Consider the following 19,738-nt stretch of genomic DNA (forward strand, 5'->3'; position numbering starts at 1 on the left):
GTAAATACAGAAATCTGGAGCGCAGAAAAGAAAGGAAAAACATTTACCTGACGAATTTTAAAGTTGCATTGTGTTCCAGGGTGGAAAAGTGCTGGAATATAGGCTAAAGTACTTGAAAATGCTTGAAATTGTAACTACTTCGTTTCACAACAATATCTGTCTGACTGAACAGTATTTGTATTGTATTTGTAGCCTATCTTGTATTACGTTAACAAATACGAGACTCTTGTAATTGCAGGACGAAACACGAGAGAACGTGAAGAAGTTAATATTGGGCGTTTTGAAAATAAACAACCATTAAATAATGTGATAAAAAGCGAATTATTTCGAGTATATGTATAAATATTTAACTTAATAATTAAGTTTAACGTGCTGGAAAATATTGAAATGGACATTTAAAGTGACGTACAAGTGCTTTAATTCCACCTTATAAAGGTGTATGAATCCTGCAAACATGACTTTGTTCATTGCGCTGAAGCGCGGCGCGCGCGAAGTTAAAAAAAGTCGAGAGGTGCACGACCTTGCGAATCAACAGCGCGTGAGGCCCTCGCGCACGGGCGGAGCCACAGCGATTACCTCATTTTCGCCGCGAACCCTCGCGCCTCGCAACGCGTCAAGTATAAACCAATCAGCTGTCAGAAACAGCTTTGATGTGTGGCTATATTATATACTATATGACCAAGGATTGTCTGCTACAGAGAAAATTGAAATGACGTGCGCGGCAGGGGGGGGGGCACATGAAACTTTCTTGTCCCGGGCCCCATCAAGACTGTCAACGGGCCTGGATAGGCTTGTGTGTGTTCTCTCCAGAGCGCTCTGTATTTTTGTATACATTTAATAAAAGGATGAAGACAAGACTGGTAATGTTTTCTCTTGCAATCATCGAGCATGCTGTGCTAGGTGAAAGAGGACCAAAGCACGACAAACTTCATCTTCAACCTTTTCAGCCCTGGTGCGAATGTGATCCTCACACGTCACTGGATTCACCAGTTACAACTACAGACACACTAGAAAAAAATCTTGTTTCTTATTTTATGTCACCGTTAACTACATGGGGTTGACGCGAACTTAAATAGGTAGATAAATGGGCCTATTATCACAAGAGCTTGTGGTTAGATCTGACAGTGTTCAACGCTGTAGCGAACGGCAGTAACTTTGTTTTACCGCAAAATATGAAAACGATTGAAACCATTAATAACCCAATTAAATCCACCCAATTAAAAATGTACGATCTGGTAAATGTAGTGGTAAATGTGCGATGTGGTAAATGTAGTGGTAAATGTACGATGTGGTAAATGTAGTGGTAAATGTACGATGTGGTAAATGTAGTGGTTTATGTACGCTCTTCTGTCCGCGGTGTAGCACTAGGTCCTGCTTCTCGTCCCGCTTAGCAGTAAATCAATAACATGAAGAACGTTGGTATGATTGAAACGCTATTTGGCCTCTATGAAGCTTCTGGGCGGAAACTGCTGGCCAGTCATTGAAATAGCCAATTTCGGAAGTGCTCTGTTTGCTAATTAAGTCAATATGATAATTAAAATATAATCTCCCAAACAAAAAACTCATCGGATCTACACGATTCACGTAGGTCACTCTTTTCAACTTCAAAACGGTGAATTTCGCCGAAAGGTGACAGATTTTCATGCCTGATGACATCACTCTAGTTGTGACAATGACTTGACTGGAAAGCAATGTCTCAGTGAGCCCTCATGCCTGTGGTCACCTCTGAACCCCTCCCTTTAGTTATGCTGCTATAGATTAGTCTGCCGGAGCCATATGCTAATCACTGGCACGTGAGCTATGTACGTTTAAATCAATGGTGGTTTAAATTGATGTCCACACACTCAGTCTGTATTGTCTATCTTTTTGCATGCTTCTAACTAAGACAATTGCATGCAAGCACCTACAAGCTCCTGGGAGATGGTCTGATTTGCCGGTGGATGTACTGATGCCGGGGTTGGATGTGTCATTGCCGCAAGAGGACGTGCTGATGCTAGCTCCTACCTGAGGCTCACCATCTGCACCAAAGGGACTGTGACTGCTTGGCCAGGGAACAAGAACCTTAACTATAACTGTAGAACCACCTTTTGTCCACAAATACAGACTTGTGCTAACGGGTCGCCCAATGGAGGATGAGTTCCCTTTTGAGTCTTGGTCCTCCTGAGGTTTCTTCCTAATCCCCACCATCATAGGGAGTTTTTCCTCACCACTGTCGCCTTTGGCTTGCTCATTAGGGATCTGGACCCATACGATTGTAAAGCTGCTTTGTGACATGTTGTAAAAAGTGCTATATAAATAAATTTGACTTGGCTTGATTGAGCAATCAACTGAATAACAGTATATTTACCTCATTCTTTTAATCCCAAACTCCCCCCTCCCCATGTATATGCCCCTGCTATAAAGACACACACATTTAAATTCTTACAGAAACAGAATTGTCAATGAGGTTCATCTGAAACACACTAGAGCATCGTTGCTGATACAGGTGTCTCTCCTCCTGTCCTCCAGGAACCCACAGTGTGGTTGAAATTCTGTAAACCCAAAATGGTGAGCACAATAATAGTCAGAAGCAGTTGGTTAATAAAGTAAAATGAATTTATTAAACAAGTAAGGATTAATTTCAGAGACCCCTGTTACAAACACACAAGGCGTCTGCCACAGAGAGATAATTCCCCCCTGGGAACTCTCATCTCTTATACTTCAATCCATAAGCACACAAGGTGTTCATGAGGTGATTAAATGAATATGACTGGATAAATTTGACATGAATCACACATGATTGGTCATATGTATATTGGCCCCTCCCCTCATGCTCCATCCACGCTTGGTGATCTCATGATGGTCTGAGAGCCGACGTGGCCACTTCCATGTTGAGACTAGGAGACCAGCTGGTGTCTCCAGTGAGGTCAGTTTAGGAACATTGAATTCCAGGAATGGACAGAGGACGTCCAGGAAAGACAGTACAATTCTAAGGCCTACTGAGCCATACCAGACACTGAATGGCTTCAGTGCCCTACTTACATGATTAACACACATATATAGGTAAAAAGCTCTAGCTTATACATCTGTCATGTGACTATAATGTTTAACATATACTGATAAAGCATAGCATCAAGGAAAACGTTTTTTAATCAAGGAAAAATTTTCCACCACAACAGCACCAACACCACACATGAACAATGAATCAGGCAGTTCCCTCTTTGTCTTGGAGCATTTTATTCCGTGCGTGTAGGTGTGTGTGTGTCCTGGTGTCTGGATGTGTGAACATATGGTGAAGACACACAGTCTACTCCATAATGACACAATCACACTAACACTCACAGCCATGGAGACTCATGTGTATGATCACGTATGGGTGTGTGTATGTGTGTGTGTGTGTGTGTGTGTGTGTGTGCGCGTGTGCATGTGGTCGTCCTCTATATGAGACGCAGATCAGATCAGAACAACTTCGGTGTCTCCACTGAAGTGGTCAGATACTGTAAGACATCACACACTATACACAAACTCAGTGTAAACACTCACTGTAGGGTCTCCAGTGTACAGTGTGGATCCTTCAGTAGAGCAGAGAGCTGCTTCACTCCTGAGTCTCCTGGTTCATTCCAGAACAGATTCAGCTCTCTCATGTGTGAGGGGTTTGACCTCAGAGCTGAACACAGAGCAGCACAGCCGTCCTCTCTAATACTGCAGACAGACAGACTGTGGAGAGAAACGCAAGTTGTTGAGTGGGGGGGGGGGGGGGGTGAACACAGCGAGAAAAAAAAACAGATATAAAGTGTGCAGAAACAGTCTGAATCGTGGTTTGAACTAACCTGTTTTTTTTTTTGCAGGGACCGAATATTAAAAAGAAGGAAAACCGGGCCAGGCACGTGAAAACCAGGACAGGTGGCAACACTAAGAACAATACACATTTATTTAGCACAGTCTGCTCTTTGCTCTTTTTGCAGTTCACTTCAATTAAAAAAAACACAAAAACTAAATAAAATACAAAATTTCAGTGCACTTAACATACACAAGCAGATAGCAGCATCACTATATTTTTGAGAATGAACATTCATTAAAAAATAAAATAGCAGCAGTAGTTTGTACTCCTAGCAGTTTGTACTCCTGTCCCTGTGCTTTCACTGATGTCTGCCTGTAAGATGGACAGGCAAAATCCAAGAGTACCTGGCTGCAGACCTCCAGCAGGAGGCACCTCCACGCTGGGGCAGGAAGTGACGCACCTCCACGCTGGGGCAGGAAGTGACGCAGCTCCAACGTGAGGCTGGAAACGGAGACGCGTCTGGCGAAACGGGTGTCCTTGTATGGATTTACGATTCAGATTTACATAAATAATATTTTGCTTCGCGTTTATGTTAATCTATGTATCGATTTATTAACGTGAGGCTGGAAACGGAGACACGTCTGGCGAAACGGGTGTCCTTGTATGGATTTACGATTCAGATTTACATAAATAATATTTTGCTTCGCGTTTATGTTTATCTATGTATCGATTTATTAACGTGGGGCTGGAAACGGAGACACGTCTGGCGAAACGGGTGTCCTTGTATGGATTTACGATTCAGATTTACATAAATAATATTTTGCTTCGCGTTTATGTTTATCTATGTATCGATTTATTAACGTGGGGCTGGAAACGGAGACACGTCTGGCGAAACGGGTGTCCTTGTATGGATTTACGATTCAGATTTGCATAAATAATATTTTGCTTCGCGTTTATGTTTATCTATGTATCGATTTATTTTTATTTATATTTTATAAAAGATCTATGATATTAGCAGAGCCTAGATGAATGGAACTCAATGCTAGAAATACAGATTAAAAACAGCTAGCTAACTATCCACTGGGCCAGGACAGATGAACGTATTGTGTTTAAAAGCAAAAAAAAACAACTTTCCTCTATATTTCAATGTAGTAAACAGGTTTAGGCAGTAAAGACGCTAGTGTATTAGTGCTACTGTGAGCTCACTGGTGCTGGAGAGGCACCCAGATCATGTTAAGGTTTAAAACGATTAAAAACGTTAAATAATATTTGTTACTGAAACACTAGATATTGTTCTGTGTTGAGAAAATTGCTCAAACTAACCCATATGATTCTAAAAAGTGGGTATTCTCTTCTCTATTAGAGATTCTGATATTATTTTGTATATTATCTGTAATGTTGATCGGTTGTTCAATAAAACAGTATAATAAAAATTTGTGGTTTTCGTCTGTAATTTGTGTTTTTGTAAAACAACTATAAAAGTGTGTGTACATACACACCCTTGTTACCCATGCCAATTCATTAAGACTTTTGTTTTTCAGCAAATTTGCATATCTTGAGCAGCTATTTGTTAATTGAAAAGCCAATTGTATGACACTCTTACACTACCTAATATTAAATAAAACGAAAGTCAGTCAGATTCAGAAATGCAATATGCTGTTCTTCCTTTAGACTTACATTTGCATATTAGCAGGAAAACTGCAAGTGCATCTTTACAGTTATTTTCTCACCCATCTTTATAACCAAGTATTTTTGGCAGTATATTTCATTAAACAGGCCATTACATTTACAAAACGGCAACCCCCTCACCACCCTAACAGGCACACAATCAATAATATCAAGGTTCTTTTTTTTACTTTTTATTAAATGTTTGATACACATTGTATTTTGTCATTTATTTAAAACCATGGCATTGACACAGAGACCCTGTTTGTCAACACATGCTTCCAAAAACAATTCCATGTCCTCTCCATATTCAAATTGGAACATGAACGGTTCCTTGGTCTCTGGGCCATCTCCCTTCATAAGCTCAATGAGGGAATCTTTCCGGTCTTCCTCAGTCTGTGTCAAATATATTGGCATTGTTACATGCCCCCGTAACTGTGTGCGGTTCTGGCTGATCCATTTCACAGCTGTGGAAAGGTCCCTTACAACCGCTGGCTCCTTCAACAGAAAAATAATCAGTACAGTCTTAGTGAAAATCAGAGTGTGTTGCCATAGTTACATTATGTGGAATTGCAATTCAGGTTAGAGATTCTGTACTGCACTGACCTGATCAACTTCTGCACGCTTGCGTTTTTAAGTTTTGAGACCGGCACATGGTGGCCTTGCAGGACAGCATTGGATTCCTCTGTCCAATGAGCAAAGAGTTTGCCAAAGCTTGAAAATAGAAAAGTCCTGATATTGGTTACACTTCTAACATTAAGGCATTTTTCTCAAAGCAATCAAATCATACCTGTCAAGTTCAAAGTTTTCCATTAAAAGCAGGCACCACCATTTCCGCAATGAGGGCATGTCATTCTGTAAACATACAAAAGTATTGTAGTAGTAAAATTTGCTACATTTGAACATCTTTTGTACAATTGATCCTCTTTAATAGTTCCAAGTTACTTACAATTGTGTAGTCAAAAGGGGCATCCAATGCCACATACAACGCAGACTGCAATTTAAACACATGGAAGTTTGTATTATATATTATAATTTGGACAACTACAATATAATATTACTATATTATAGTTCAAAAGTTTAAAACCAAAATGAATTACATATAACATGTCGTACCATTAGCATGAAGATCCCACAGTCAAGCCCATAGTCTTGGCTTGGAAACCCCTGTAGAAACAATAAACAAAAATCCAATATAAAATGTATGGGGAGAGATTATTGTCATTAGCAATCATGTTACACACACGAACACACACACACGAACACACACACACGAACACACACACACACACACACACACACACACACACACACACACACACACACACACAGAAACAGAGAGAGACATTGATTGAAAATAAAGATAAGCTTTGCGTACCTTTGTATTTTATCCCATTCTTGATATGGGCGTCCACATGTCTGTTGATCTTCCCCTTTGTTGTTGGTTTGAAGGTTGGGCAAAGAGGACAGTGAAACAGTTTTCTGCAACATGTGTTGCATTCTTCGAGGTTCGGTTGTACACCAGCATCACAGATAGAAGGGTGCATCTAAAACCCAGTGATTAATAAGATTAATTGGACATTTATTTTATTGAAATGTTATAATGTTATCATTCTAAGGTCAGCAATATATACAATATATGAAACATTTTATATTTACACCTAACAAAAAACTACAGTATTGCAGCATACAGAGGGTAGTGCATGAGGTTTCATGCAACTGTGTCCATCAAAATCCCAAACGGATATGCATTCCCATAAATTTCAAATTCACTGACTTAATATAATCTGAAGATCCTTAAAAAATTTCCATTTGTAAAGCAATATTAAATTACCTGGAAATATTTATATTGTTTTAAAGCATGGGATAACTAGGGTGATGTATATGGATCAGCTTATGACACTAAAGTAACATGACCTAGACCTATTATTTATGCACACAAATAAACCTATTACAATACACGTATGTTGTGCCAATAAAATTAATATACTGACATGATTGTCCATCTAAATATTAATTACAGCAACATTGGTTTGACTAAGTCACAGGGTTGCCAACTCTCAAACACACGAATTTGACCGTCTTCACCAGTGGTGTAGTCCTAAAAAAATAAGTGGGGGGGTCGCGTGATGGCGAGTGTAAGTTGTTGAGCGGGGGGGTGGCGAGTGTAAGCCACAAATTAAGTATTATATCGCAATAAATCGATCGCCAGTGGTTGGCGAATTACTAACGCGTCAAGTTTAAACCTAGCTTTGAACGTAACAGTCTTAGCAAGAACAACACCGGTAACAAAATAACATTTTTAACACCGGTTAAAATAAGTGAGGGGACGGCGTCCCCCGCCCCCCAACTACACCCCTGGTCTTCACACGCTCACACGCCATACATCCGATTTGTCACGCCGGAAAAAAATCTAGTTTATTTACCTCTGATCCATATGTATGATTCAATGAGTTACTAGTTCGCTCTGGCGGCAACACCTGGTGATCGATCGATCTCAATATAATACTTAATTTGTGTCCATTTTACACCCCCGGTAACGTTCGCCAACCTTTGGCCAACGTTACCCTACCTAGCTAACAAACAGGTCTCAATAGGCTTTATTTTTTATTTAGCTTTTATTCACTCAAGCTGTAGAGTTCAATAAAATATATACTAATTAAATAAACTATTTTACCTTAAGATACTCACCTTCATTCAAAAGTAAGGAAAACCTTGAGACGGGTCGAGACGGGTCTGGCTGCAGCGAGGTACTCTTGCTTGAAAACTTTACTATTGTACTGTTGTAATTTCGTCACTTCCTGCCCCAACATGGAACTGCGTCACTTCCTGCCCCAGCGTGGAGGTGCGTCACTTCCTGCCCCAGCGTGGAGGTGCCTGTGACTACCCGATCCGTACACCCTGCCCGATCCGTACCGAGCATGCGCGAGAAAATGTGCGCACGCGCGTTGCGATTGGCCTAGGCACGTATCGGGCAGATATTTTGCGCATGCGTTAACACTTTACGACACTACTAGATGCGAAGTAGTGAACGGAGTCTGTGATCGTACGAGAAGCATTGTAATTAAAAAATGAAGGATTTCAGATTTTATGGCGAGTTAAAGGAGTATATCTCCCACGGTTTATTCAAATCGACTTGTGATAAAAATATGCGACGTGAAATTCGTCGTGTATCTGAAAACTTTATAGTTGAAAGTAAGTTAAATTCAAACCATGTTCCTAAGTTAACAGTCTGTCCTGTCGTGGAATATAAAGTTCTTATATATATATTTATAAATAACAATGGTGGAACGTTTTCTTTTTATGTTTAGATAACCGAATGTTTTACATCGGACCAAACAAAAATTATATGCGTTTGGTTATGTTGACTGAAGAGAAAAAGAGGTCTGCTCTGATCGAGTGTCATAATAACCCTGGCACCGGTGTTACCATCATGGTGTACGACGCACTAGAGACAGGGTTATTGCCGGTTACTTTTGGCCTACCTTTTGTTTGGTCCGATGTAAAATATTCGGTTATCTAAACATAAAAAGAAAACGTTCCACCATAGTTATTAACTTTATATTCCACGACAGGACCGACTGTTAACCTAGGAACATGGTTTGAATTTAACTTACCTTTAACTATAAAGTTTTCAGATACACGACGAATTTCGCGTCGCATATTTTTGTCACAAGTCGGTTTGAATAGCTCCTTTATACTCCTTTAACTCGCCATAAAATCTGAAATCCTTCATTATTTTATTACAACACTTCCTGCACCCCAAACCAATGTTCTCCCCAATGTAACCAATGTATAAATCTATATTATATTATAATGTATGTGTATGTATTAATCCGCAGTTACAATTATAATAAATATAATTTATTATTATTTCTATTATTATTTAATTATTATTATTACTACTATTATTTTTAACTGTTTACAAAGGTGTCGTAAAATGTAACGGTAGTGTCGTAAAGTGTTAACGCATGCGCAAATATCTGCCCGATACGTGCCTGGGCCAATCGCAACGCGCATGTGCACATTTTCTCGCGCATGCTCGGTACGGATCGGGCAGGGTGTACGGATCGGGTAGTCACAGTGCCTCCTGCTGGAGGTCTGCAGCCAGACCCGTCTCGCAAAATGGACACAAGGGGTCAGAATGACGGAGCTGCCCACAGCATTGCCTGTGTGCATTGTGTAAATATTGGACTCTTGGGCTCATATATTGGCCAATGCTGATTATCTAAGAAATGCCAAAAATCTGACCGATTAATCCGATTATATCGGTCAATCACTACTCAACTCAACTCAAACTTTATTTATAGAGCACATTTCAAACAACCGAGGTTGACCAAAGTGCTGTACAGGATGAGAAGCTGCATTGGGAATAAAAGTAGATCTGATAATGTCACAGTTCCAAACAATTATAATCAATAAACAGAAGCAGTGCAATGACATAGAAAATATAATAAATAAAACTACAAATAAATAAAACAAATTAGAATAAATAAAATAAAATATAAAACAAATCAGAGTTATCAGCAAAACGTCTATTTAACTATAATTAAAAGCCATGGAGAATAAATGTGTTTTTAAAGAAGATTTAAAAATCTCAAGAGAACCTGCAGATTGAATGTGCCCGGGCAGGTTAGCGCCCTCTAGTGAGACCGTCGGCGGGCCCAGCTCCTTTATGGCCTTATAAAACATATTAAACATTAATGAATCTCCGAACAAAAGCGATAAATTCAAAATTTCCTATCCCATCTACATGCCTACCGAGTTTTAGATGTCTACATGCAGCCGATCGCGAGATATCTGGCTTTGAAGTTAGTGACAAAAGTGCACCTCGCGGGGGGGTCTCCCAACATATCCGTTTAAAATCCATATTTATGATGTGAGATGTCTTAATGTTTTGTCACCTAAAAATCGTTTACTAATAAGGCTTTAAGACCTTAACATTGTAGATCCGTTGTGGGTAAATACCTTAAAAAGCTTGCTCACCTCACTGCAAAATTTTGCGTAATCCACTTCCTGGATGAGACGCTCCGACAAATCTGCCCCCTACGCGTCACCGAAGCGTTTTGAAAGCTGATTTGTCCTCTTATTACAAAGCTGCAGCGGTTCTGCTTTGATTTGAGTGGTTTTTATTGGTCAGAAGAGGGTAGTGACTTTGAGTGACAGCTTTTACAACCTCTCACCGGCGAGGTGCGAAGGGGAGGGGGGGTGGGCTCACCAATGAGCCTACTGAGACAATCTGGCGCATTAGAAGTGATTGAAAGCTGTTTTAACCAATAGTTTACTTCCTTCTGAAGCTAACCAGCCCTCATTTGTCATGATTGGTGGATGATTTCTTTGTAACGAGGCTTCGTAAACTCTCTAGTCATTTCCAATGTGGGTCCGCTAGCATAGCAACGTAAGCTAACCTTTGCTAACCTAAGCTAAGCTCCCCAGAACACACTGTTCGGCGAAACTGAAGCAGTCATGGATCATTTTGTTCGTTTTTATTTCGATTGTGGATACCTTTGAACATCACAGAAAATAAAAGGATTACTTTTGGTGGAATTTATTTACATTTTTCGGATACGACGCCAACCCGGAAGTGAGACTGTACACCGGCTACAGACTCGTGAGTAAAAATGGATAATTTTACATAAGCGATTTTGTACAAAATATATATTCTAATACTAAACATTAGATTATAAACAGTATTGGAGCTTTTGAGTGCTGGAGTCTCTGTATCGTGTCGGATGCTACCGGAGTTGGCGACGTAAGCTTAGCTTAGCCTGTCGGACTATATTGGACATAAATATCATAACGTTCATAATTGGACATGGAATTTATTCATTGTAATTTTCTGGTCTTTCTGTAATATGTGCAACGTTGTTGTTTGTTGTAGCTCCTCGGTTTCGTGTAAGGAATTTGTTAGCATGTTAGCTTAGTTGGCTAATGGTGTGTATGGGGTGTGGCATATTTGGACATGGGTGTGGTGCACTGGACACACCTTGGATAAAGCTGAATAACTTTTCAATGCTTGCATGGATTTGCTTCATTTTTTCTATGTTGTCAGAGATGCCCTGGTGAATTATATTTTCTTTTTCTGACTAGATTTGAATAACTATGTGAATATACATACTTTGTGAAGTTCAAGTTCAACACTGCATTCCTGACTTTCCGGGCATATTAGCATATGTAAGAGGCTCTAAAATAAAACACAATTATGGGAATATGATATTGAAGTGAATCAATGTTCCCCCAACTGTCTACTTCAGTTTGAGCCCTGAATGATAATTTTCCTATATGTACAACTTGAGATATCTAGTTTTAAAGTGAACTAGTACAAGAATCTGAAAAACGTAAAGAATGTCTCAAAATGGCCGCCACAGATAGTGCATGCAGTATCAAATCAAATCAAAGTTTATTTGTATAGCGCTTTTCACAACACATGTTGTCACAAAGCGCTTTACAGGATTTAAAAGGTTAACAATACTATGGGTCCAGAACCCTAATGAGCAAGCCAAAGGCGACAGTGGCGAGGAAAAACTCCCTATGATGGTGGGGATTAGGAAGAAACCTCGGGAGAACCAAGACTCAAAAGGGAACCCATCCTCCATTGGGCGGCCCGTTAACACACAAATTACACAAAATACAGACAAATACACAAGTCGCACACAAATCACACAATCAGACTAAGTAAAGGTAAAAATGAAAGTTCTGGGTTTTGATATTGTCACTGTAAATGTCTGTTGATGAACGCCAGGCTTTCATTCCGTGTCGGAGCAGCGATGCTGGTATTGTAGGCTCCGACTGCAATGTTACTCTCCAGGTGAACCTCGGAGAAAAGATACGAGATGTAGTAACTATGTAACAGATTAATCAAAGGCCAAACTAAACAGATGAGTCTTTAATCGAGTTTTAAACATTGAGACTGTGTCTGAGTCCCGAATAGAGGCAGGAAGATTATTCCACAATTGTGGAGCTTTAAAAGAAAAGGCTCTTCCACCTGCTGTGATCTTTTTGATCCTAGGAACAGTTAATAACCCTGCGTCCTGCGAGCGAAGTGAACGCACTGGGTTATATTGTTCAATAAGTTCACTAAGATAGTCTGGAGCTAAGCCATGCAGCGTTTTATATGTTAATAAAAGTATTAAAACAGTTTCGAGCTGTGTTCAAAGCTGAGTTTAAAGTTGTGTTTTGAGCTACTTTAGCTGTGTTTTGAGCTGTGATTTGAGCAGTTTAAAGACCCTCTGAGCTCTAGGGGCCTTTTTCTACACCTGTGAAATGAAGTTCACTTTGTACCTTTAGGTGAACAATACTAAGGACAAGTGAGACAGTTTGTTTATTTCATAAACAGCATAACTGACATCTGTAACTATTAGAAATACGTAGTTCAGTACTTTATTTAGGACACATTTCTTTCACTCTTGTTCAAGTTCCCAAACAAACACCTGTTGCCCAACAGCCCAGAGCAAACGGAGCGCTGTGCCCCCTTTGACCACTAGATGGCGGCAGATGAACGAAATCAGATTGTAAAGACGTTGGTTATTTTCTACATCAGGGATGAGCAACTTCCATGATAAAGAGGGCCAACATTTTTTTAGCATTATTATTGGAGGGCCACATGACCACGCACTTCAAATAATTGGATATGAAAGACACTACAAATTATTCTCAATAAGAACACATTTTAAATTAATTCAGATCTGTATGTTTATTGCACCAACATACATCTATTTTCTGCATATAAATGCATTAACATGTCCTTAATAAGCAACAAAGACAAAACATTTGCTTAATAAAAAAGTGCAGAAAGGAATTTGAACTCCTTCATATCAAAGAAGTGTAACGCGTAGCGCGCTGCGGAGCGAGGAGGCGGACACAAACGCTGAGAAGAGCGAGATTTAATAAAGGGAATTCCATAGACGAAGTCGTTTGTACAGGGTCAAAACGGGAGAGCCGTCCAAGTGGTCAACAGGACAGGCAGGAGTCGTAACAGGAGAGTCATTCACAACGGAGAAACACAACGGAGACGGAAAATACCAGAACAGCGATGACAGATAATCCACAAAACCGAACAAACCACAAACAACCGACAACGGGCGAAACACAGAGATACAAGTACACAGGACTAAACTAGACACAACTGAACACAATGACGACACGGGCGTGGCAGACAGAGGGAAACCAGGACAACAGACACGCAGGGCGGGATAACCGGGCAAGGAACAACACCGACACGGGAGAGGGGGGCGTAGCCCTACGTGACAAGAACAAAAAAGTCCTGCTCTATCGGTTTTTTTCTTTTAGTTATTAAAGAATTATTGATGTATTTGCGGGCCGCACTGAGTGAGGACGAGGGCCGTGTGTGGCCAGTTGCCCATCCCTGTTCTACATAATTTACAGCAGCGTTTCACATCAACACCTTCAGAACTTTTTATTTGTAAATGTTTTCCCTGTTGTAGGTCACGTGATTAAATTAAAGAAGGACCATAATAATCTAATGATGTAGGAGTCTAAAAACATACCTACATGTACAGTTATCTACACACACACACACACATTCATTCATAATAATCTAATGATGTAGGAGTCTAAAAACACACCTACATGTACAGTTATCTACACACACACACACACACACACACACACACACACACACACACACACACACACATTCATTCATAATAATCTAATGATGCAGGAGTCTAAAAACACACCTACATGTACAGTTATCTACACAAACACACACACACACACACACACACACACATTCATTCATAATAATCTAATGATGCTGGAGTCTAAAAACACACCTACATGTACAGTTATCTACACACACACACACACACACACACACACACTCATTCATTCATAATAATCTAATGATGCAGGAGTCTAAAACATACGTACAGTTTTCATCTGGTGATTTGTGGACAAGAGAAACATTGAAATGATAGTGTGTATGGATGAACTGATGTCAATACCTGTAGTAAAGGTTAAATTATGGTCTACACTGGGCTTTACATGTTTAATTCATATATATTTATTACCTTCAGACTACATTTTATAAAGATTGGAGTAAAATACACAACATTATCTTCACACACACACACAGTTCCTGGTTCACTTTCATATTGCGATAATTCCACTTAATCCACCTCTCACAGTGTTGATGGTTATGAACTTAGAGAACATAAAACAAAAGTATAAAAATATAATCACAATCACGTGTGTGCGTGTATGTGTATGTGTGTGGTTGTCCTCTTCGTTGTATAAAGTGCCATATTTTGTCAATTGTGATTTTTTACACAGCAATCGAAATTTGTCCTCCGCATTTAACCCATCTGTGCAGTTAACAAACACCAGTGATTACTAGGGGGCTGTGGTGCACACATGCCCAGAGTGGTGGGCAGCCCTAGCCCGGCGCCCGGGGAGCAGTTGGGGTTAGGTGCCTTGCTCAAGGGCACCTCAGTCATGGCCTCAGGCCTGGGAATCAAACCCACGACCCTCCAGTCACAAGACCAGTTCCCTACCACCAGGCCATGACTGCCCCATGAGAGACTCAGATCAGGTCAGATCAACTTCAGTGTCTTCACTGAAGTGGTCAGATACTGTAAGACAGAGAATAGGACAGAATCAGACATGAACACATACTCATCACACTCTATACACAAACTCAATCAGTGTAAACACTCATTGTAGGGTCTCCAGTGTACAGTGTGGATCCTGTATGTGTGTGTGTGTGTGTGTGTGTGTGTACGTGCGTGATGTGCGTGCGTACGTACGTGTGTGTGTATGTGTGTGTGTGTGTGTGTGTGTGTACGTGTGTGTATGTACGTGTGTGTGTGTATGTACGTGTGTGTGTGTATGTACGTGTGTGTGTGCGCGTGTGTGTGTGCGCGTGTGTGTGTGCCCGTGTGTGTGTATGTACTTGTGTGTGTATGTACTTGTGTGTGCGTGTGTGTGTGATGGTGTGTGTGTGTGTGTGTGTGTGTGTGTGTGTGTGTGTGTGTGTGTGTGTGTGCATGTATATAGAGTCAGTAAGTCAGTAACTCACACTAGTTTCTCCAGTGTACAGTGTGGATCCTCCAGTAGAGCAGAGAGCTGCTTCACTCCTGAGTCTCCTGGTTCATTGTTGTTCAGTTTCAGCTCTCTCAGGTGTGATGAGGGGTTTGACCTCAGAGCTGAACACAGAGCAGCACAGCCTTCATCTCTAATACTGCAGTAAGACAGACTGTAGAGAGAAGGAGAAAAACTCACACTTACACATCAACACATACGTGAACACAAACATCTCTCTCCCACACACACACGTTGCCTTCCATGCACAAGCTCACGTGCGCACACACACACACACACACACACACACACACACACACACACACGCCTCACTCTCTCTCCCCTCCCCCCAGAATCCAACAGGAAGCACATGAACCCAGACAGACCCAAAACATGGTAATACAAACACTCCTGTACGTGTACATGCGTGTGTGTACGTGTGTGTGTACGTGTGTGTGTACGTGTGTGTGTACGTGTGTGTGTACGTGTGTGTGTGTGTACGTGTGTGTGTATGTACGTGTGTGTGTATGTACGTGCGCGTGTATGTACGTGCGTGCGTGTGCGCGCGTGCGTGTGCGCGCGTGCGTGTGTACGTGTACGTGCGTGCGTGTGTGTGTATGTACGTGTGTGTATGTACGTGTGTGTGTATGTACGTGCGCGTGTGTGCGCGCGTGTGTGCGCGCGTGTGTGCGCGCGTGCGTGTGCGCGCGTGCGTGTGTGTGCGCGTGTGTACGTGTGCGCGTGTGTACGTGTGTACGTGCGTGTGTGTATGTACGTGTGTGTGTATGTACGTGCGCGTGTGTATGTACGTGCGCGTGTGTATGTACGTGCGCGCGTGTATGTACGTGCGCGCGCGTGTGTGCGCGCGCGTGTGTACGTGATGTGCGCGCGTGTGTGTGCGTGTGTGTGTGTGTGTATGTACTTGTGTGTGCGTGTGTGTGTATTTGTGTGTGCGTGTGTGTGTTGAGTGCGTGTGTGTGTGTTGAGTGTGTGTGTGTTGAGTGTGTGTGTGTTGAGTGTGTGTGTGTGTGTGTGTGTGTTGAGTGCGTGTGTGCGTGTGTGTGTGTGTGTGTGTGTGTGTGTGTGTGTGTGTGTGTGTGTGTGTGTGTGTGTGTGTGTGTGTTTGTATGGGTATATGTGTGTGTGTGTATAAAGAGTCAGTAAGTCAGTAACTCACTCTAGTTTCTCCAGTGTACAGTGTGGATCCTCCAGTAGAGCAGAGAGCTGCTTCACTCCTGAGTCTCCTGGTTCATTGTAGGTCAGATTCAGCTCTCTCAGGTGTGATGAGGGGTTTGACCTCAGAGCTGAACACAGAGCAGCACAGCCTTCCTCTCTAATACTGCACCAAGACAGACTGTAGAGAGAAGGAGAAAAACTCACACTTACACATCAACACACATGGGAACACAAACATCTCTCTCACTCCCACACACACACCTTGCCTTACACGCACAAGCTCACGTGCGCGCACACACACACACACACACGCCTCACTCTCTCTCCCCTCCCCCCAGAATCCAACAGGAAGCACATGAACCCAGACAGACCCAAAACATGGTAATACAAACACTCCTGTACGTGTACATGCGTGTGTGTGTACGTGTGTGTGTACGTGTGTGTGTACGTGTGTGTGTGTACGTGTGTGTGTGTACGTGTGTGTGTGTACGTGTGTGTGTGTACGTGTGTGTGTGTGTGTGTGTGCGCGCGTGCATGTGTACGTGTACGTGTGTGTGTGTACGTGTGTGTGTGTACGTGTGTGTGTGTACGTGTGTGTGTGTACGTGTGTGTGTGTACGTGTGTGTGTGTACGTGTGTGTGTGTACGTGTGTGCGTGTACGTGATGTGCGTGCGTGCGTGCGTGCGTGTGTGTGTGTGTATGTACGTGTGTGTATGTACGTGTGTGTATGTACGTGTGTGTATGTACGTGTGTGTATGTACGTGTGTGTATGTACGTGTGTGTATGTGCGTGTGTGTACGTGCGTGTGTGTGCGTGCGCGTGTGTGCGTGCGCGTGTGTGCGCGTGCGTGCGTGTGTGCGCGTGCGTGCGTGTGTGTATGTACGTACGTGTGTGTATGTATGTACGTACGTGTGTGTGTATGTACGTGTGTGTGTATGTACGTGTGTATGTACGTGCGCGTGTGTATGTACGTGCGCGTGTGTATGTACGTGCGCGTGTGTATGTACGTGTGCGCGCGCGTGTGTGCGCGCGCGTGTGTACGTGATGTGCGCGCGTGTGTGTGCGTGTGTGTGTGTGTGTATGTACTTGTGTGTGCGTGTGTGTGTATTTGTGTGTGTGTGTGTGTGTTGAGTGTGTGTGCGTGTGTGCGTGTGTGCGTGTGTGCGTGTGTGTGTGTGTAAAGTGACAGTAAGTCAGTAACTCACTCTAGTTTCTCCAGTGTACAGTGTGGATCCTCCAGTAGAGCAGAGAGCTGCTTCACTCCTGAGTCTCCTGGTTGATTGTGGTGCAGATTCAGCTCTCTCAGGTGTGATGAGGGGTTTGACCTCAGAGCTGAACACAGAGCAGCACAGCCTTCCTCTGTAATACTGCACCTAGACAGACTGTAGAGAGAAGGAGAAAAACTCACACTTACACATCAACACACATGAACACAAACATCTCTCTCACTCCCACACACACACCTTGCCTTACACGCACAAGCTCACGTGCGCACACACACACACACACACACACACACACACACACACACACACACACGCCTCACTCTCTCTCCCCTCCCCCCAGAATCCAACAGGAAGCACATGAACCCAGACAGACCCAAAACATGGTAATACAAACACTCCTGTACGTGTACATACGTGTGTGTGTGTACGTGTGTGTGTGTACGCGTGTGTGTGTATGTGTGTGCGCGCGTGTGTGTGTATGTGTGTGCGCGCGTGTGTGTGCGTGTGCGTGCATGTGTTCGTGTACGTGTGTGTGTGTACGTGTGCGTGTACGTGATGTGCGTGCGTGCGTGTGCGTGCGTGTGCGTGCGTACGTGTGTGTGTGTGTGTATGTACGTGTGTGTGTATGTACGTGTGTGTGTGTGTGTATGTACGTGTGTGTGTGTGTATGTACGTGTGTGTGTGTGTACTGTGTGTGTGCGTGCGTGTGTGTGCGTGCGTGCACGTGTGTGCGTGCACGTGTGTGCGTGCGCGTGTGTGCGTATGTACTTGTGTGTACTTGTGTGTATTTGTGTGCGTGTGTGTGTGTAAAGAGTCAGTAAGTCAGTAACTCACTCTAGTTTCTCCAGTGTACAGTGTGGATCCTCCAGTAGAGCAGAGAGCTGCTTCACTCCTGAGTCTCCTGGTTCATTGTGGTTCAGTTTCAGCTCTCTCAGGTGTGATGAGGGGTTTGACCTCAGAGCTGAACACAGAGCAGCACAGCCTTCCTCTCTAATACTGCAGTCAGACAGACTGTAGAGAGAAGGAGAAAAACTCACACTTACACATCAACACACACATGAACACAAACATCTCTCTCACTCCCACACACACACGTTGCCTTACACGCACAAGCTCACGTGCGCGCACACACACACACACACACACACACACACACACACACACACACACACACACACACACACACACGCCTCACTCTCTCTCCCCTCCCCCCAGAATCCAACAGGAAGCACATGAACCCAGACAGACCCAAAACATGGTAATACAAACACTCCTGTACGTGTACATACGTGTGTGTGCGCGCGTGTGTGTGCGCGCGTGTGTGTGCGCTCGTGTGTGTACGTGTACGTGTGTGTGTGTACGTGTGTGTGTGTACGTTTACGTGTGCGTGTACGTGCGTGTGCGTGCGTGCGTACGTACGTGCGTGTGTATTTGTGTGTGTGTGTGTGTATGTACGTGTGTGTGTGTATGTACGTGTGTGTATGTACGTGTGTGTACGTACGTGTGTGTGTGTGTGTGTGTACGTACGTGTGTGTACGTACGTACGTGTGTGTACGTACGTACGTGTGTGTACGTACGTACGTGTGTGTACGTACGTGTGTGTGTGTACGTACGTGTGTGTACGTACGTGTGTGTGCGTACGCGTGTGTGCGTGCGCGCGTGTGTGCGTGCGCGCGTGTGTGCGTGCGCGTGTGTGCGTGTGCGTGTGTGTATGTACTTGTGTGTGCGTGTGTGTGTACTTGTGTGTGTGTGTGTGTGTATGTGTGTCAGTAAGTCAGTAACTCACTCTAGTTTCTCCAGTGTACAGTGTGGATCCTCCAGTAGAGCAGAGAGCTGCTTCACTCCTGAGTCTCCTGGTTCATTGTAGGTC

The 19,738-nt window shown here is 42.8% G+C and overlaps 1 protein-coding gene and 1 long non-coding RNA gene across 2 annotated transcripts in view; both read right to left on the minus strand.

Annotated features, from left to right (window-relative positions):
* Nucleotides 1-19,738, minus strand: part of LOC143491500 (NACHT, LRR and PYD domains-containing protein 12-like) — a 204,458-nt gene that overhangs the window by 159,911 nt on the left and 24,809 nt on the right. Inside the window, exon 9 of the mRNA XM_076990558.1 lies at nucleotides 16,644-16,820. Coding sequence (XP_076846673.1) covers nucleotides 16,644-16,820 — 177 coding nt within the window. The remainder of the gene's footprint in view (nucleotides 1-16,643; nucleotides 16,821-19,738) is intronic.
* On the minus strand, nucleotides 5,614-8,297 carry LOC143491516 (uncharacterized). The gene is made up of 7 exons (XR_013125221.1): nucleotides 8,117-8,297; nucleotides 6,804-6,972; nucleotides 6,542-6,592; nucleotides 6,375-6,419; nucleotides 6,216-6,280; nucleotides 6,032-6,139; nucleotides 5,614-5,923 (listed from the first exon to the last, which is right to left on the minus strand). It is a non-coding gene; the product is annotated as an uncharacterized LOC143491516 (long non-coding RNA).

Source organism: Brachyhypopomus gauderio, unplaced genomic scaffold, assembly GCF_052324685.1.
Source record: "Brachyhypopomus gauderio isolate BG-103 unplaced genomic scaffold, BGAUD_0.2 sc76, whole genome shotgun sequence".
Lineage (NCBI taxonomy): Eukaryota > Metazoa > Chordata > Actinopteri > Gymnotiformes > Hypopomidae > Brachyhypopomus > Brachyhypopomus gauderio.